Source organism: Piliocolobus tephrosceles, chromosome 2 (assembly GCF_002776525.5).
Source record: "Piliocolobus tephrosceles isolate RC106 chromosome 2, ASM277652v3, whole genome shotgun sequence".
In the NCBI taxonomy this organism is placed as follows: Eukaryota; Metazoa; Chordata; class Mammalia; order Primates; family Cercopithecidae; genus Piliocolobus; species Piliocolobus tephrosceles.
In genome coordinates, this window is record NC_045435.1 from 164,787,214 (window position 1) to 164,808,377 (window position 21,164).

At 36.9% G+C, this 21,164-nt stretch overlaps 1 protein-coding gene across 7 annotated transcripts in view; it reads right to left on the minus strand.

Annotated features, from left to right (window-relative positions):
* The window catches only part of XRN1 (5'-3' exoribonuclease 1), a 141,643-nt gene that overhangs the window by 54,979 nt on the left and 65,500 nt on the right, over positions 1 to 21,164 (minus strand). For 5 of the 7 annotated variants that reach the window (XM_023215348.2, XM_023215347.2, XM_023215344.3 and 2 more), the window contains exons 22-29: positions 20,511 to 20,624; positions 17,281 to 17,379; positions 15,038 to 15,153; positions 14,354 to 14,500; positions 9,780 to 9,869; positions 8,981 to 9,116; positions 3,441 to 3,497; positions 3,176 to 3,308 (exon numbers count right to left, since the gene is read on the minus strand). In XM_023215348.2, the coding sequence (XP_023071116.1) occupies positions 3,176 to 3,308; positions 3,441 to 3,497; positions 8,981 to 9,116; positions 9,780 to 9,869; positions 14,354 to 14,500; positions 15,038 to 15,153; positions 17,281 to 17,379; positions 20,511 to 20,624 (892 nt within the window). Of the gene's footprint in view, positions 1 to 3,175; positions 3,309 to 3,440; positions 3,498 to 8,071; positions 8,136 to 8,980; positions 9,117 to 9,779; positions 9,870 to 14,353; positions 14,501 to 15,037; positions 15,154 to 15,260; positions 15,355 to 17,280; positions 17,380 to 20,510; positions 20,625 to 21,164 lie in introns of those variants that run through there. The other 2 variants (XM_026454190.1, XM_026454191.1) reach the window with 2 other exon arrangements.

The window sequence follows — 21,164 nt, forward strand, 5'->3', positions numbered from 1 at the left end:
TTGTCTTTTTTTTTTTTTTTTTTTGAGACAGAGTCTTGCTCTGTTGCCCAGGCTGGAGTGCAGTGGTATGATCTCAGCTCACTGCAACCTCTACTCTCTGTGTTCAAGAGATTCTTCTGTCTCAGTCTCCCAAGTAGCTGGGATTACAGGTGCCTGCCACCATTCCTGGCTAATTTTTGTATTTTTGTATTTTTTTTTTTTGAGACAGAGTCTCGCTCTATGGCTCAGGCTAGAGTGCAGTGGCATGATCTCGGCTCACTGCAACCTCTGTCTCCCAGGTTCAAGTGATTGTTCTGCCTCAGCCTCCCAAGTAGCTGGGACTACAGGCACATACCACCACGCCTGGCTAATTTTTGTATTTTTAGTAGAGATGGGGTTTCACCATATTGGCCAGGCTCGAACTCCTGACCTTGTGAGCCATCCGCTTTGGCCTCCTGAAGTGCTGGGATTACAGGCTGAGCCACCGTGCCAGGCCCTAATTTTTGTATTTTTAGTAGAGACAGGGTTTCATCATGTTGGCCAGGCTGGTCTCGAACTCCTGACTTCAAGTGATCCACCCGCCTTGGCCTCCCAAAGTACTGGGATTACAGGCATGAGCGCCCGGCCTTTTCTTCTTCTTTTTTCCCCCCTCCCGCCCCCGACCCTCCCCTGGCCTTTTTCTTTTTCTTTTCTTTTTCCCTCTCTACCTCCCTCCTGCTCCAGCCTTTTCTTTTCTTCTTTTCTTTATTTCTCCCCTTCTTCCCCTCCTTCCCTCCCTTCCTTTCTTCCTTTTTTCTCTCTCTTTTTTTGACAGGGTCTCGGTCTGTCACCCAGGCAGGAGTGCAGTGGTGCAATCAGGGCTCACTACATCTCCGATCTCCTGGGCTCCAGTGATTCTCCCACCTCAGCCTCCTGATTAGCTGGGAGTACAGGCACACAACACCATGATTGGCTAATTAAAAAAAATTTTTTTAGTAAAGAGATTCACTTTGTTAGCCAGGCTTGTCTCAAACTCCTGGGCTCAAGCAATCCTCCTGCCTTGGCCTCCCAAAGTGTTGGGATTACAAGTGTGAGCCACGGCACCTGGCTGGCAATTTTCTTTCAGACTCTCTGTGTGTTATTTAAGACATCTTTACCTAATTCTAGGTTATTAAGATTTTCTCCTTAAAGTTCTATAATTTTAGCTCTTACACTTAGGTCTTCGATTCACTTTGAGCTAATTTCTATGGAAGATGTAAGGTAAGGAGTTGTGGATTTTTTTTTTTTTTTTTTGCATATGGTGTCTAATTGTTCCAACACCATTTTTTTTCTTTTACATTAAACAAGTCCTCAACATACACAGCATGATTTTTAAATTAAATTATATATTTTTCTCACCACTATACTAATGAGGACAACAGCACTTGTTAAAGACATTATCCCTTCTTCATCAAATTATCCTGGCACATTGTTGTAAAATCAATTGACCATATAGGTCTGAGTCTATTTCAGGACTCTAATTATATTCCACTGATCTATATGCCATCTTTACATTAATTCACACTATTTTCATTACTCTAGCTTTGTAAAGTTTTGAAATCAGGTGGGTAAATTCTCCAACTTTGTCCTTCTTTTTCAATTTTTTCTGGTTAGTCTAAAGCCTTTGCTTTTAAAATAAATTTTACAACCAGCTTATCAATTTCTACAAAACAGGTTGCTGGGATCTTTTTTTTTTTTTTTTTTTTTTTGAGACAGAGTCTCGCTCTGTCACCCAGGCTGGAGTGCAGTGGCCGGATCTCAGCTCACTGCAAGCTCCGCCTCCCAGGTTTACGCCATTCTCCTGGCTCAGCCTCCGGAGTAGCTGGGACCACAGACGCCCGCCACCTCGCCCAGCTAGTTTTTTGTATTTTTAGTAGAGACGGGGTTTCACCGTGTTAGCCAGGATGGTCTCGATCTCCTGACCTCGTGATCCGCCCGTCTCGGCCTCCCAAAGTGCTGGGATTACAGGCTTGAGCCACCGCGCCCGGCTAGGGATCTTGATCAGGATTCTTTGACTCTACAAATCAAAGCAATTGATTTCACTGACATCTTAACAATAGTGAGTCTTCCAAAAAATTAAAAAACAAAATTAGGGAAGAAAATTCTTTTAGTTATATGGGCAGGAAGATTCAAAGAGGATCTACAAATGGAAAATGTACAGAACCACTGTTCAAATTTAGGTAGGAATTAGGGGAAGGAGCTCAAATCCCAGTTCTGCCACTTATCTATGTAAACACAGGAAGGTTACTTAACTTCTCAGGTGAGACCATCCCTTGGGTGATAGTGAGGGTTAAAAGCAAAATGTGTTAGTGCCTGGCACATTGCTGGCACTAATTAAGCAGTTCTCTTCAGCTAGTGGCCTGCCTGTTCTTCCTACTTCTGGGATAGTGAGACCAAGAAGTCTGATGCCTGGGATATATACAGAGGAACAGTGCTGCCAGAACACTGATCCCTGGGTGCATGATACTGCTTCGTGCTGGCACTAACTTTTTTTTGAATCTATGCTATAAAGCTGGTTATTCCAGGAATATCTCTGGGGGCACATTCAGCTATTTAGCTGCTGCTTCCTTTTTTTTCCCCTTCTCTGATTTTTTTTTCGCCATCTTAGCCACTTTTAAGTGTACGGTACAGTAATGTGAACTGTATGCACGCTGTTGTGCAACAGACTGGTAGGTCTGTTTTATATATGTAATTTAGTTGTATTCATAAAGTCCAAATTAAAATACACATTTAATTTTCAAATCTTTTAACTGTAACTAATGTAATATATATTTAATCTCAGAAACTTAGTGATTATGATTAAAATAAAGCTCTGAGCAAGATTAGACAAACATTTAACTTGGGAGAAGCAATGAAAATTCTTTATCAGTTTCATGAAAACATATGTATGCTCACCAAGATCTTGCATAATTTTAATGTGATATAAAACTACTAAATTCTCAGCAGCCCCTTCTCAGTTTCTCCTTCTTTTAATCTCTTTACAGATTATACAATAAAAAACAGAAGAGTTTTTTTCTCTGAAAAGTATAACCTAAGAAAATTTTAACTAAAACATAAAAAGATCTAGTTTGTTCCTGATTTATAGTCACTTTCTGGTTAGATATAAAAAACAGACAAGCCTGTGTCTTACTTTACAATATAAATTAAGTTGAAGACATTTCAAGTATTAGGATATTACCTCCTTTTATTCCTATGATGGTGCCTCGAAGGCCAACTGGAACTGAGAAGTTTTCTCTCACATTTACAACACGGTCAAAAAGACAAAATTCTGCATCCCGATCAGGAATGACTCCATGTTGCTGTTCTAAAGGCTGAAGAGAGGAAAGCTATTAATTCTAATTAAAAAAAAAAAGTTTTCCTACTAATACACTGAAAATATTTTTGTTCCTTCCATGCATTCAAAGTGAAAGCAACAAGTCTGAATTCTTTGACAGGAAACTTACTCTGTATAGCAAATGGGGCTTCACTGTTACTCGTACCTTCTTATTATTCTTTCTTTGCTGAGGAAAAAGAAAAATTGTTAAATATTTTAAAAATATAAAATTATAAAATCACTAAACTACTCACTACTTCTACATGTCTGAATTTTAAAAAGCCAAATGAAGTGATTAATTTTTAAAATATTTAAATCTCTGCAGCTGCAGCAAGGAGAAATAAAATAAACACGTATAAAATGCCTGTAGCCTAAATTACCATTTTAAAACTTTAAAGTAAAATTTTTTGTTGAAGTATAAGACAGCATGGGGAGGAAAATGCAAAATTATAAGTATATAGGCCAATGAAGTTTTATAGCGTATCTATGTATAACTATACCTGGTTCAAGAAACAACATTGCTAAGTACAACAAAAGAAATTCTTTCCATCTCCTCCCAGTTACTACCCTTTCCGGAAGTAACCTTATTTTAACACAAAACATTACATTTGTCTGTTTTGGACTTTATATAAATGCTATCCTATTCAAATGTCTTTTTTATAACTATAAAAAGAATTACATACAATGGCCAACAAAGATTTATATATTTTAAAAAAGTATCAAGTACTGACCTATGAGAACACCATGAATTTTGCGGCCACTTATAAAAATTATGGTGGCATTCATTTGACAAAACTCTTTGCTTTGAATTTATTGTAAAATTCGATATTAGAATCTTTTCATTATCTAAAAAATGCTGGAAGAAGACTTTTCTCCTATCTTTGATACTTGCTAGTTCTGTGAACTCACACTTAACTACCTTAGGCATCAGCTTCCTTCCATCTGTAAGATGGAAATATTACCTGTTCTATCTAATAAAAACATGAGAAAAAATTATATCCTTTACAATTAATAAACTACTATTCGTACTAAAAGAATTTAAAGTTAATTCTTACCTAATTTTAAAAATTACAGCGGTTTAATTATATGGCAGCCACCTCTCTTTAGAACATAGCTTATGGGAATAAGTACAAAAGGACACAGAACGGATCCAGGCTATAGAGTCCACAAACTATAGGGTTCATGTATTTACATACTATAAAATGCTCAAGCCTTTAAACAGTGTCTATTTTCTTTTGTTATGAGACATTTCATTTATTCTTTCAATAAATATTTACCGAGATCTATTTGTGTGCTATGTATTGATTAATCTAGGTGCTGGAGATAAAGCAGTGAACTGTTCTTTTACTCTAGTTGAGGGAGATATACAAGAAACAAAATAAGGAAGATATATAGCATGCTAGAGGTAAAAAGCCTAGAGAAAAATGAAGCAGTTAAGGAGGATAGCAGTAGGGGGAGACATTACAATTTTAACAGAGTGAACAGTGAAGGCCTTAATGAAAAAGTATCTATGCTCTCAGCCCACAGCAGACTAGATGCACTAAAAGACCACAACAGCCAAAGGAAAGACTATGAAGAGATTTAAGGGAACTTTAAAGAGCAGGCACAGTGGGGTATTGCATATCAAAAAACAACCCATATGCTCTAAGACATTCATAGGCATTATCATACTATGGCATTGATTAGAGGACATGGATCAAAACTGATTCATCAGGAAAATGAATAAGCTGGGTAATGTTCATAATAGGCCCAACCCATATCTAATGTATGAGAAGTTTGCGGACTGGCTACTCAAAATGTGATCACCTAAGAGCTTATTAGAAATGCAGAATCTTGGCCAGGTGCAGAGGCTTATGCCTGTAATCCCAGCACTTTGGGAGGCCGAGGAGGATGGATCACCTGAGGTCAGGAGTTCAAGACAAGCCTGACCAACATGGAGAAACCCCGTCTCTACTAAAAATACAAAATTAGTCAAGCATGGTGGTGCATGCATGTAGTCCCAGCTACTCAGGAGGCTGAGGCAGGAGAATCGCTTGAACCCGGGAGGCAGAGGTGGCAGTGAGTCGAGATCACGCCACTGCACTCCAGCCTGGGTGACAGAGCGAGACTCGGTCTCAAAAAAAAAAAAAAGAAAAATAAGAAAAAAGAAAAAGAAATGCAGAATCTCAAGTCACACCCTAGACCTACCAAATGAGAACTGTATTTTAACAAGATTCACTGGTGATTTGTTTGTATCTGAAAGTTTGAGAAGCACTGCTCTAGAGGTGGAACCCAGAATTGCTCTAGAGATGGACCCCAGAATTTTATTCTAATTTTACTAATGAGGAAATAGAGGTATAGAAGCAAAGTTCCGCCAGCAATTTTGATAATTAGCTGAGTTTGGAAACCATGTAACCATGTTCCAACACGAAAACTGACTTTTTTTTTTTTTTTTTTTTTGTGAGACAAAGTCTTGCTCTGTCGCCCAGGCCAGAGCGCAGTGATGTGATCATGGCTCACTGCAGCCACAAACTCCCTGGCTCAAGTGATCCTCCTGCCTTGGCCTCCCAAGCAGCTGGGACTACAGGCGTGTGCCACCATGCCTGGCTAATTTTTTAATTTTTTGTGGAGCTGTTGCTCAGACTGGTCTCAAACTCCTGACTTCAAGTGATCCTCCCATCTCCCAAAGTGTTGGGATTACAGCTGTGAGTCACCATACCCAGCCAACTACTGATACTTTTAATGACGATCCCGCATTACTTAGAAAAGTTTAAATTATCTTCAGAATTGTTGTGTTTATTTTTTAGTTTTTTTCTCCTTCTCTTATTGTCCTAGTAACATAATCCTGAAAGAAAAAAAATAACTCATAACTGCACCTCCCTGATGCATTAACAGGTTTAAGAAAACTGTCTTATCTATATGCACACATATGATTATATATATAATATATATGATTATATATTATATATATTAAAGGACATGAAGTTAATATATATTAAATGTTTAACATATAAACATTAAATGTTTAATATATAAACATTTAATTCATAAACATATAAATTTTAACACATATATATATATAATGATATGGAGTCTTGCTCTGTTGCCCAGGCTGGAGTGAAGTGGCACGGTCTCAGGCCACTGCAACCTATACCTCCCAGGTTCAAGTGATTCTCCTGCCTCAGCCTCCCGAGAAGCTGGGATTACAGGTACCTGCCACCACGCCTGGCTAATTTTTGTATTTGTATTAGAGACAGGGTTTCATCATGTTGGCCAGGCTGGTCTTGAACTCCTAAACTCAGGTGATCTGCCCGCCTTGGCCTCCCAAAGTGCTGGGATTACAGGCATAAGCCACTGCACCTGGCCTATATGCACATATATTTTAAAAAATGTAATCAAACCTGTAGTCCCAGCACTTTGGGAGGCCGAGGTAGGTGGATCACGAGGTCAGGAGATCGAGACCATCCTGGCTAACACAGCGGAACCCTGTCTCTACTAAAAATACAAAAAATTAGCCAGGCGTGGTGGTGGGCGCCTGTAGTCCCAGCTACTTGGGAGGCTGAGGCAGGAGAATGGCATGAACCTAGGAGGCGGAGCTTGCAGTGAGCTGAGATGGCGCCACTGCACTCCAGTCTGGGAGACACAGCGAGACTCTGTCTCCAAAAAAAAAAGTAATCAAAATAATAGACTAAAACGTTGTATATGTATCTTCCATTTTTAAAGTAAAGGGAAAATGTGTGAAACATTTTAGAAAGCTCTGAATCCAAATGGGTTAAAACTGGAGGTGGGAATACTTAAGGTTTTAAAGATTTGTTAACTGGAAAACTTACCTCAAAAATGATGCTGAACAAACTGATTTCACTCTACACTGAAAGGCAATTAAAAAGAAATACAGGCTTTCTATCCTCAGCTGAATATCAATGACCTTTCAAAAATTAAACTCTTGGCTCTGAGCCTTATATTTTTTCCTAAAGAGAAAAAGAGTCATCTAGTGGTGATTTTCTAGACTATAATCACGGCTCTTCAGTGTGTGATAGGATAATTTAAAAAATAATAAAAGCATCTAAGCATTATTAGGCATTAATAATAGCTAGGCATTATTAGAAGTAGTTTACTCAGTATTAACTCGGTTAATCTTTTTGAGGACACTCTAAGCCAGGTACTATTTTATTCTCATTTTACCTATGAGGAAACAGAGGTATGGAAGGAAAGGTTAAGTATCTTGCCAAAGGCTATTAATATTGAAAAACCAATTCAAATTCAAACTCAGGGTGTTAGGGGAGACAGCTCCAGAGCCCAGTTCTTAACTTATTCTGCAATTAGTTCAAACAAGAGAACGCCCTATTGGCAAAGCAACAGCATTTTAATACAAAGGGCAAATTTGTGAAAAATGAAATAAAAAGTTGAAAAAGGCAAAATAATCAATTCATTTTCTATAGATAAAATACACAACTCTACTATAAAAGTTTACTCCGTAAAAGAAAGCAAGATGTAAGAAATAGGAGAGATCAAGGGATTTCCAAAATTTTTAGTAACTCAATGAGTGTATGAGTAAGAAAAGTACATTTTAGGCTGGGCACGGTGGCTCACGGCTGTAATCCCAGCACTTTGGGAGGCTGAGGCGGGTGGATCACCTGAGGTCAGGAGTTCAAGACCAGCCTCGTCAACATGGCAAAACTCCATCTCTACTAAAAAACACAAAAATTAGCTGGGCGTGGGAGCAGGTACCTGTAATCCCAGCTACTCGGGAGGCTGAGGCAGGAGAATCGCTTGAGTATGGGAGGCGGAGGTTGCAGTGAGCCGAGATCGCGCCACTTCACTCCAGCCTGGGTGACAGAGTGAGACTCTGTCTCAAAAAAAAACAAAAACAAAAACAAGAGTACATTTTAGAATTGATTGTCAAAAGTCAATTAAATTTTTTTGTGCTACAAAACGATGAACTGTGTCCTTAAAGAATGCAGTTAGAGGCCAGGCATGGCGACTCACGCCTGTAATCCCAGCACTTTGTGAGGCCGAGGCGAGAGGATCACCTGAGGTCAGGAGTTCAAGACCAGCCCGGCCAACATGGCGAAACACCATCTCTACTAAAAAATACAAAAATTAGCTGGGCATGGTGGCAGGCACCTGTAATCCCAGCTACTCGGGAGGCTGAGGCAGGAGAATTTGCTTGAACCTGGGAGGCGGAGGTTGCAGTGAGTCGAGATTGTGCCACTGCACTCCAGCCTGGGCAACAGAGAGAGACTCTGTCTCAAAGAAAAAAACAAAACAAAAAAAAAGATTGCAGTTAGAACAGGAAGACATAGGAGATTATTAACCTTATTCTCAAACTTTCTATTGTAACTAAAATCACAAAATATTAATTCTCAATATTGGAAACACTACAAGGGCATAAAATTTAAATGCTATGGCTTTTGTACGTTGAAAATATAATTTTATAAGTTTATCATTAGTTATAATGGCTAATGGAGCCATTAACATATTAGTGTTATACAATATAAATTTGGTATAACACTATTGGCTACTAATAGCTACTGTAAACGGTTAGAACTTTTTAAAATTATGGGATTATCTGATACTAATTAGAATCACTAAGTATATATTTTATTTGGTTGAAACAAATGAATTATTTGTAAAGTACAGTCCATTTAATTCCAAATCTCATCAATAATCTTGGTTACTGAAAGTTAGTACCTTGCACTTTTCGACTTCTTCCTCAATTTTCTCAACAATAGCTGCATCCAGAATTTGTAAATCACAAGAAGAACGAGATAAAGTACTGACAGGATGTCCTTTTAGCCAAGTAATAATTTCTTGAACTTTCTCAGCACTAAAGCAAAAACAGTAATTTTTAAAATTTGATTAAAACTTTCTCAGGGCTATAAATTATAAAAGACATCAAACTTATATTACTAATAATTAGTACTGAACTTAATTGGGACTAATTATAAATCTAATATAAATAAGGACATATTACCTCTTAGTAATTAAAAGACACACAAAAAGATTAGTTTAAAAGTATTTGTTGACAGAAATGAAAGAAAATTTGTTAAGCTCTTAAAGCAAAAATGAAACAATGCAAAAACAAAACAAAACAAAAACCAAAAAGTAGTAATAAGACACGCCTGTAATCCCAGCACTTTGGGAGGCCAAGGAGCATGGCCTGAGCCCAGGAGTTTGAGACCAGCCTGGGCAACATGATGAGACCCCGTCTCTACAAAAAATTAAAAAAAAAAAATTAGTCAAATGTGGAGGCATACGCCTACAGACCCAGCTACTTAGGAGGCTGAGGTAGGAGGATTGTTTGAGTCCAGGTAATCAAGGCTGAAGTGAGCCGTGTTTGAGCCACTGCATTCTAGCCTGGGCAACAGAGTAAGAATCTGTCTCAAAAAAAAAAAGTAATATGAAATTCTTGACAAACCAGCTGGCTGTACTTGTCATTGAAAACACTCAACCGAACTATGAGGTAATAAATACCATAAATCTTGCTTACCCATTCTCATTTTCTCCAGGCCAAATGTCATCTTCATAGAATACATCCTCTTGGCTATTTTTGGCTATATAGCTAAATAGTTCTGGAGCTCTGGTCAAACAAACAAAAATATTGTCTTAAAATACATATGGTTAACTTCAGATAAACTTCCTACGTAATAATTTCAGATCCTAAAGAGACATATAAAGCTTATTGAGGACTATTATAATACTAATAAGGGATATTATTAAAAGCGATAGAAAGTGTAAGACTGGTAAGTCAGAGTACTCCTAAGCCCTCAAAAAACTCCCACTGGCTAAAGTTCAAGTCATAAACTTATAATAAACTTCAATTACTGTCTCTACCCTCTTTCATTATTATGACAGCTGATAGACAAAAATGGTATCTATAGGTTTTCTAATTTTCACAACAAAACTAGAGCACTCCACAATACAATAAATTAAAACAGATTAAAAGTGTTTTCTGATAATCCTCAAAACTCCATTTCTTTCTGAAGAGTGCAAGACTTTTGGATACACATAGCAAATTGAACATATGTGCTTATCTTCCATCCCTCTCCAATCCATTAAAATGACAATATAGTTAAAAAAAAAAAAAAAAAGAGCATAGACCTAGAGAGACAGACGAAAAACGAAGCACAGCATCTGGTGGCATATATAACCTGTTAAAATTTTAGAAATTGGAAACTGGGTGAATGAATGTTATCTGATTTGACAGACAGGAATAAGTTGAATCCTGAACTACCGGTGGGGGAAGTCAATAAGCAGCAAGTTGATTTAAAACACAGAACACTCTGAAAAAGTTCAGGAATTATAGGTTCCAGGTACATTTGAAAGTGTGGGGTGAGGTTTAATAACATTTAAAGTTTGTATAACAAGCAGTTATACTGTCATGTGGTTGCCTGCCTACCACCACAGCATATGACCTGTAGCGTATATTTTAGAGAGGTTAAATTGATACTCTAGCCTTGTGTATACCAGTCACAGGGACTTGGGGGTGAGGAAGGCATAAGGAGGAGAAGACAGGTGTTATACTGAAAACAGGGAATTAATGAAAGCATAAATACTATACCATGTGTCAACAGGAAGCATAAGGTCTCTAGGAATGGACTCTGGGATGGAGATAAGCATGCAGAAAGTTTAGTAGGGAGTGCTTGTGTGATCAACACCAGTGGAAGGGAAGGGAGAGGAAGAAAGCAGAATTGGGCACGGGAAGAGGTTGCGTTGTGACTAATTCTCAATGAATTCCTTGGCCAGCCGCATAAAGATCTCAAACTGGGAATGGCCCTTCAGACTTGCCATGAATTGGGGCAATCAGAATGTCTGGGCTTCTACACCTCCTTATAGATCAGGCATTGATTTGTGGCGGTTGTGGGAAGGGAAAGTAACTTTAGGTGAGGCAGTTATCTTCATCCAGGCAATTACTGAAGAGGGCTCACAGCTCAGGGCTGTCAGAAAGCAGCATTCCTGCTGCAAGGGAATAGGTCTTTCAGTCTTGAAAAGTGATCTGGGAGGTGTATCACAGTATCCACTTGGTAATGAAACCTTCTTTCCCTGGTTAACTTCCAGAATACTGGCAATCAGTTTAATCCACTACATTTATATCCACTGCCAAGGAAAAGGCTGGAGGCCAACTCTCAGAGAAAGAAAAGATAAACATGGAGGTAGTGATACTAGGAGGTCCTCTGTAGAAATAGGCAAAGTCCCTCCTGATCCACCTGATAAGCCCCACCTAAGTACACTAAATTTCCAATCAGCTATTTAGTGCCTCATTCTTAAATATAATTGGATATCAAAGAATCACCAGACAAGAACAACAACAACAAAACTTTAACATTGAAAGAGAGACTAAATCAAACAGGAGGGAAAAAAGCAATTAGAGAAAACAGAAAACACAAAAAATAGAAGGAAAAATCCTAGAATTATCTTCAGAGAAATAAATGAAGATATTCCATTCACTGTAAGAACAAGATACTATATATAGTCAGAGAATAAGGACACACTTTTAAAAATTAAAACGATTAAATCAAATATAAATTTTAAATGATAAACAATAAAGTTGAATGAATTTCCCAGAGTAGAAAAGAAGTATAATGATATAGGAAGTGGATGAGGAGAGATAAAACTAAGAGGATCAATCCAGACGATCTAAGATTTAACTAAAAGGATTCCCAGAAATAGAAAGCAGGAAAAATATAGTGAGGAAAAAATTATCAAAGAAATAATACAAGAAAGTTTCTCAGAATGGAAGGGCATCAGTTTCAAGTCTGAAAGAGCTGAACAGGAGAAGGGAAGAAAAAAGATCCATACCAAGGCACACATCCTCACATTATTAAAAAGCACCAATAAATGAAAGGTGCTAAAAATATTTCAGAAAATGAAAACAGATCACATACAGAAATTCAGAATCAGAATGGCACAGGATTTATCAACAGCAATATGGAAATGAGAAGAGAATTGAACAGTGGTTTCAAAATTCTGAGGGAAGGCCAACTATGGCGGCTCACACCTGTAATCCCAGCACTTCGGGAGGCCAAGGCAGACAGATCACTTGAGGTCAGGGTTTTGAAACTAACATGGTAAAATCCCATCTCTACTAGAAAAAAATACAAAATTTAGCCGGGCACGGTGGCAGGTGCCTGCAATCCCAGCTACTCAGGAGGCTGAGGCAGGAGAATCACTTCAACTGGAGAGGCAGAGGTTGCAGTTAGCCGAGATTGTGCCACTGCACTCCAGCCTGGGTGACAGAGTGAGACTCTGTCTCAAACAAAACAAAACAAAAACAAAAACAAAATTCTGAGGGAAAATAATCTCCAATCTAGGATTCTACACCCAGGCAAACTATCAATCAAGTGTAGGAGAAGAATAAAGACATCTCCAGACATGCAAGTTTTCTCAGGAAGCTACTGGAGTAAGTGCTCTATCAAAATGGAGATATAAATCAGAAAGAGTGAGGCATGAGAGTCAGAAAATGAAGGAATCCTATATGGCAGACTGGTGAAGAGAACTGAATTCCTAGGATAACAGCACCGGGAAACTGCAGAATGAGAGCTGCACAACAGCCGTAGAGAGCAATCAGTTCAAACTGAAGCAGGAAGACAGGTTTTAAAAGAAGTCTCCAAGAGGAAAATGGAACTGAGCGATCACCTGATCTGTTTGACCACACTGTAAACAGTTATGGCAAAGAATTTGTTATGTGAATATAGATAAGAAGCAAATGAAAAAAACAGCAGAGAAAATAATGTGTACAAGAAATAAACTGTAATCTTAATACTCCATAACGTCCAGCTGTGAACATTTACTTCATCTTAAGGAAGTAAACCTTTAATACATATTTAATAAAAAATCTTGATAAAACTTTAGTGAGAGAGGAAATATGTGTGTGAGGGAATCCAGAGTGGTAGAAGTCAAAGAAAACTGAAGCTCAGGGTAGGAAAGCCACTCACAGTAGGAAATCCATAAATATGTCAAGTTGAAAAATTAAGAAAAAGTAGTTTAAACATGACCTTTTAAAGAAATAAGAAAGTGAACAGAAGAAACAATCTAAATTTCCAGATGGTAATATGGGATTGAATTGTGTCCTGCCCCACTGAGAAGTTATGGAACGTGACTTTATTTGGAAATAGGGTTTTTAGTAGAGGCAGTCAAACAAAATGTGGTCATTAGCATGGGCTTTGATCTGACTGGTATTCTTATAAAAAGGGGAAATTAAGACACAGAGACAGACATACAGAGATGAAAGATGATGTGAGACACCCAGCAAGAACATCACATGAACACGGAGGACTGGAGAGATGCATCTACAAGCCAAAGAATATATAAGGCTATGAGAAGGTAGAACAGAGGTGCTTCCCTAGTGCCTTCAGAGGGACCATCATTGTCCTGCAATATCTTGATTTTGGACTTTTGGTCACCAGAACTGGTTGAGACAATAAATTTCTGTTGTTTAAGCCACCCAGTTTGTGGTACTTTGTTATAGGAGCCCTAGGAAACTAATAAAGAAATCTTCAAATATAAGGTTAGAAACCAGTGAAATAATGAAAAGAACATTAAATTATGAATCAGATGAAAACATACTTCCTGTAAGTCTTTGTCAGTAGTAACTCAGTGAATCTTGGTACTTGGCTTTCTCACTTTTGGTATGAGTTGACTTGCTGATTTCCTTGATAATTTCAGCAATAAAATTCAATACTTCTAAAATAGTAACCTGTGTAGCTACAAAGTTCTAAGAATCAGAAAAAATCCATATGCTAAGAGGTTTGTTTATCCATATCAGTCCTCTCAGTGCTGACACAGGTATGCAAAGTAGTGAACAATTTATGATAGTAAGTTAAGAAAAATTTTAACTAAGGAGGCCAATTCTCATTACATATTTTCTTTTTAATAATATGGTATTTTTCTACTCAACTTTAGCTAGTGGCTATGATAATCCATGATGCAAAATTAAGTTTACATGTAACATATGCCAGATTTTACTAATGGAAATATTTGTCCACTAAAACTAATGTAAGCAAAAAAATAAACAGTATTTTCCTAAGATTCTGGATGACTACGAGGATCTTATTAGGTACTTACCTCTCTAAGTACTCTGCCAGAAGTTGTTCTGCTGCAGATGAATACATCCATTCACTTCCAACTTTCTTGGTATATCCAGGTACCTCCTCATTTTTCTTGTTGAATTTGAGATTTAAACCCACATTTGCTTTATGGTCTCCATGAGGGCTGAATTTAAACCACACATGCACGCACATGCACACACACACACACACACACACACACACACAGTTTTAAAATGTTGTTCAAGGAATAAAAAGTTTTGCTTTCAATTCTTAGAAAAGCTCAGTTTTGATTATTCTTCTATATTTTAGTTATTATGGTTATTTCCAAAGTAGCAGTAATTGAAAAACTAGAAGAAAAGCTTCAAAACCCAAGTTAACAAAGCATGTAAATAAATTATGTAACTATAGAGGAAAATGAAATAACAAGATGCAAGGAAATATTCTACTGAGGTTCACACACACCCTCTGATACCTTTTTTCAAGGTTCAATTTATTAGCTGCTAAAAAATAAGAACTGTCTTTTCCAACCACCTAAAACATGTGTCATTCAGATGAAAGATTACCATCAGAGAAATTTATGCACAATTTTAAGACAATTCAGAGCAATTAATAAGAAAATAAATACTGAAATATTAAGCATTTAATCTTTATCATTTAATTTTTCTGCCACTTTAAGTAAATTTCTCTAACATAAACTTACTTTCTCCTAGATCCTCTTCCAATAAAAATACTTCCTGTAAACCTTGAAACAAGGTATCCACTCACTCCAAGGCGACTGGCCAACACATATCCTGGGTTGTACTTTATAGAATATTTCTTTAAATATAAAAACAAAAAGGTCAATTATGGAAACACAAGTTTACATTAAACGTTATTTCTTTACCTTTAAAATCTGGAGATAATCAAGACATCACTAACCATTGGATTGTGGCAATATAAGGATTTTCACTTAGATCCATTTCCCCTTTTTTTTGAAAGGATCTGTAGGCAGAATTTTTCTGCTCCTCTCTCTTTCTCCTTAAAGGACAGAATTCCCAAGGATGGATAAAAGGGGGGAGGAAATATACAGTTTGTGAAACTGTCTTAAGAAATAAACTCTACTGTAAGTACTAAATGGCAAACTCCACAGGCAACTTTTTTGTTTGTTTTTGTTTCTACTAATTTTCATATTCCAAGCAGGGCCTAGCAAAGTACTTGGGACAAAATGAGGCCTCAATAATTACTAGACTGAATTAAAAAATAGGTACGTCATCAAAATAGTTGCTACTGAGAAAAACTAAAAGTGTCCTTCATATATGGATACAAGTAATATTCTTTTCCCCTAATATTTACTATCATATGAAAATATACAAGCATGTATAGATCCATAATTAATACAGTCAATGAAATGTAACCTTAATTTATATACTTAAGGGAAGAAAATATATTGTCACATTAAAAAAAGCAAGTAACAGATCATATAATATTTAAACAGGAAGCAAATGACTGATGAATCCAATACTAACTAGGATAAACTGCCATATACTCCTAACATCATGTACATAACAATAAAACATACTTAAGAACATAATCAGATTGAGCAATAATCTAATACAAATCAAGTATGCTTTCCAGAAGAGTTCAAAGAATTAAGGTAGTAGGTCTCAAACATAAGTAGCAACACTTTTCTAACACGCATTTAGAAATGTGTAGAGGCACATTTAATTACCATAACTGGCATGGGCTACTAGTACTTAATGCCCTTGAGCCAAAGATGCCAACTGTCTTGCCATATACAAAACAGTTTTATTTAATACATAACTGTCCTGCCCAAATGGCCAATAGTACTCCTTTTGAGAAATAATGGGTTTTGTTATAATTTAAAATTCATTAAAACCATCACAAACATCCTAGAAAATATAAAATAAGTAGCTGAAAATGTTGTGGTAGAAAAAGAAGGCAGCTGGAGTGAAAGTTAAACGTATGTAAAGAGAAAGAAACCAAACTGGAGAAGGCATGCCCATCAACACTGTATACTATTATACAAGAGGACAGGCTCTTTGAGATCTAAAAAAGCCAGGGATGAAGGAACACAAGTTCTTTAACCTTCACTGATTCCCAGTACAAATCTCCAGCGACTTTATTTAATGAGTCACTCTCCTGGTTTCCTGACTACGCTGTCTAAATTTGTTCTTCAAATGGCACCAGATGGTAAGATTTTAGGGATGACTGTCTTCCATACATAAAGTTCCCTCATGGGTGTGCTGATATGTAATGCCTTAAATTCATTTCACAGGATATAAAACTTTACATTTTACTATTAGTGGGGGAAAAAAAAGCCTAAGTAGCAATAGCTGGTTGATTGTGAATTAATTTTAGCTAAGTTAATTATCCAACCAATCAATAAGAACAAATGACAAATATCAGAACCTTCCCTCTGTTTTAACAGGAGAAAAGCAAGCCAGTGGAATTTTTTGGTGAGAAAGTCCTGAAAAAGATGCTGTTAACTTAAATGCATTTTTCCAATATTCTTTAGGATTGAGACTGTTCATTCTTAGCTGAGTGGATACATACAGCCTTTGCAGAAAGGCCATTTGTCACTTGCAACTAAAAATGCAGGCTCTGAATTATTATGAAAGGTTTAAAACACCTAAATCTATTCCCAGAGAGTGTGCTAATCAATGTGCATCTTATAAGCTTGAACACAATAATCCATAACAATCACTATGGATTAATAATTGGATATCAGTGATTTCCCCCCACAAAGATCTACATGAAGTTTTGAGCAGAGATTTCACCCTTATTTTTAAACAGTAGCTGCAACTGGGAGAGAGAATCTAATCAGTATTAAATAAAATATCTGAAATAAAATCAAAATAAAAAAATAAATTCAAAATTCTTAAAATATCCTAATATTTTAAGATTATCAATTCTAAATGCAATGATACAAACTACTGTACTCACATGCTGGTTCTGTATTAAAGCATCAAGATTGGGTTCACATGGAATGCTGAAAATCACACGAATCCTACCTTCTGTAATCACGTCACCTGAATCCTGCACCTTAGAAGAAAAAAAATCACACTATAGTCTCTTTCAGTACATTTTATTTTTTAACTTATTTAAACACTATTATTTTTGAAATACAGTATGACAAGTTGGATAGTAGAAATTCTCTTGAAATTTGTTAAGTGGGTATGAAAATACTGTAAATGTGAGTCACTGTATCATTGCTTTAATGGTTAACTTCTTTTGAGACAGGATCTACAATACTGTAAATTTGAGTCACTGTATCATTGCTTTAATGCTTGTTAATTTCTTTTTTCTTCTTCTGTTTTCTTGCAACAGGATTTCACTCTGTTAGACGAGATCAGGTGTGTTCAGGGTAGTATGGCCGTAGACAGGATCTCACTCTGTCATTCAAGCTAAAGTGGTAGATCACAGCTCACTGCAACCTTGAACTCTTGGGCTCAAGTAATATTCCTGCCTTGGTCTCCCCAAAGTGGTAAGATAATAGGTGGAAGCCACTGCACCTGGCCATTTTTTTTTTTTTTTTGGCAACAGGGTCTTGCTCTGTCATCTAGGTTGGAGTGCAGTGGCACTATCACGGCTTGCCGACTTGCTGCAGACTTGGTTTCCTGGGCTCAAACAATCTTCCCACCTCAGCCTCTCAAGTAGCTTGGAGCTACAGGTGTGCACCACTAAGCTCAATTATTTGCAGAGATGGAATTTTGCCTTGTTGCCCAGGCTGGTCTCAAACTCCTGGGCTCAACCAATCCCTGCCCCTCGCCTTGGCCTCCCAATGTGCTGGGATTACAGGTGCATACCACTGTGCTTGGCCCAATCATTCTTTTTTAAATTAAGTTTTTACTTGCAAATAATTTCAAAGTACCAAAAAGTTGCAAAAAAAAAAAGTGGAGGTTGCAGTGAGCCCAGATTGTGCCACTGCATTCTACCCTGGGTAATAGAGCAAGACTCTGTCTCAAAAAAAAAAAAAAGAAAGAACATTTATCCAGATTCACCTTTTGTTATTAGCATTGTAAAACAAATGCCTTTAACATTTGTGTACTGTGTATTTACCTATACACAGTTATCTTTCTGAACCCCTTGAGTATATATCACATATATCATATCCCTGACCTCTAAATACTTCAGTGTATATTTCCTAAGATAGATATTTTACTATAGAATCACAGTACAGTTATTAAGTATATAAATTTACTTGACATAATACTTTTATCTAAGCTACCATCCATATTCCAGTTTTGTCAGTTGACCTAATAATGTCCTTTATAGAACTATTTTCTTCCTTTATTACAAGATCCAGACTAGGATCAGATACTGTATTTAATTGTCCTATCTCTTTAGCATCCTTTAATCTAAAATGTATCCACTGCCTTTCTTTGCTTTTACGACACTGATCTTTTAAGTTACTGCTTTTTTTTTTTTAACAGAGTCTTGCTGTGTCATCCAGGCTGGAGTGCAGCGGTATCATCTCAGCTCATTACAACCTGTCTCCCAGGTTCAAGCAATTCTCATTTTCAGCCTCCCAAGTAGCTGGGATTACATGCATATGCCACCATACCCGGCTAATTTTTATAATTTTAGCGGAGATGAGGTGTCGCTGTGTTGGTCAGCCTGGTCTTGAACTCCTGGCCTCAAGTGATTGCCTATCTTGGCCTCCCAAAGTGCTGGGATTACAGGAGCAAGCCACCATACCCAGCCAACATTTACGTTTTGAAGAATATAATTTGTCCCTCCCTTTCCAACCTACCTTTGTAAAAAAAACAAAAACAAAAAACCAGTTCCTCATTTTGGGTTTGTTTGATGCTTCCACATAATTAGGTTATGGTAATATATTCACAGCCAGAATACCGCATAGGTGATGTGTCCTCCAAAGGGTATTACATCTGGAGGTACACAATGTTCGTCTGTCCTTTAATGCAATGTTAACTTTGATTATACCATCAAGATGTTGCTCAATTTTTTCCCTTCATAATTTCAGTTTTTGTTTCCCTTGCAGCTAATAGTCTGGAGGAGAAATTCTAAGACCATGCAAATATCCTGCTCCTGATTTAAAAAAAAAAAAAAAAAAATTCACCCTAGCTTTAGTTCCCAAAGATGATTCTTACATGATTGAATCTTTATCAATCTTTATCATAATGGTTGCACAATAGTTTTTCAACTGCAGCACTCTCTCCAAATTTACTTCTTACATGCTACTACAGACAACAGCTCTTCCTTTCCCTATTTATATTTTCACTGTCACTATGGAATCATGAATTCCTGTTTTTCCCCCAATGGTTTATAATTCATTACTGAATTTAATTATTTTATCTCTCAAAGTATCCAAGATTTGGGCAGTGGTAGTATCCTCAACCTGGTTCCTATGTTTACATGACATACTCCCACCATTCTTCTGAGCACCTCCTTACTTTCTGGCATAAAAAGATGTTCCAGCTTCATCTTGTATCTTCCCTGCCTCAGATCCAGAATCAGCAATTTCTCTGAGATGCCCTGTTCCTTTTAGTGAGGTATGAAATTAGAGGTCAAGATCTGGGTGGTGCATGTGGTCATTGTGCTAAGCTGTCTTTGCTTCTTATCCCTTTCAGCAAATAGAGCTAGAAAATACATGTATGTATAGAAACATATGCATACGTGGATATATACATACACATATACATGTGCCCACATACATAGATATACAAACATATATACATCTTTTAGAAACCATAAGTTCACACTAATACTTCCAAATTTGTCCCAATAGGTTCTTTCTTGCTTTCTCCCCTTCCATATTTGCATGTACCTTTTTCCATTTAAGAACCGAAGTTCCTTAAATATGAATGCATTTACAAATTCACTCAAGCCTATTACACGTCTAAAATAGTTTCAAAATTGCTTCATCCATACCACTACAATAAACAAAACTGATAAAAAAAAAAAAAAGAGAGATCAGGATTTGATTGAACACACCACCTCTTGAACCTAATCTGCTCAAGACTAAAAGTATATAGTCTTTAGTTTTAGATATATAGTCTTTAGATATATGTCAAATACTGTGTTCATAAGTTACATGGATAAATTATTTTTTCCCCTCATTAGTATATTTTAATTTAAACCTAAATAAAGAGAAGTTAAATAACTGCTTTAAACTAGAGAAAAATGTATCAGTAACAATAATGGAAACTAACTTCTCCAGTGCAGCCATAATAGGGAGTTCCCAGCATAAAGACCATACTTCTCAGAGGAAACAAATCATCCAATGTTTTGATATTGGAGAAACGGGAGTCGAAAGCTCGGATGTCCTACATAAAATAAAAGTAAATCATCTTAGTCACAATTTCTATAGATTGCATATCAAGTTTTTTTCCTATGGGTTTATGACTATGCTGTTTGCAAATGTCAATGTGAAGATTTTTCTACATAGTGCTAACAGCTAAAATTTGCTGACGGGTTATATGGCAGGCACTCTTCTATGTGCTTCACACATTTATTGAGTTCATTTAATCCTCATGACAAACCTCTGTGGCAGAGACCATTATTAGCCTCACTTTATAGATGAGAAAACTGGGGCACAGAAAGGGGTGAATCTTGTCCAAGGTCATGCAGCTAAGAACTCAACTCAGGCAGCCAGTGCTCTTAGTCACTTAGTCCCTACACTGCACTATAATGCCCCAAATTATAGGATAACTACATACTTAAAACATGTTTTGTCCTCTTATCATATCTAAGATTATAAACGCAAAAGTAAATGCCTTTTACATTCATGAGATTACTTAAGGCAAATATTTTTGAAGGATAAAAATATAAAATTCAAGGGTATAAGTTAATGCTGGGATTTTTTC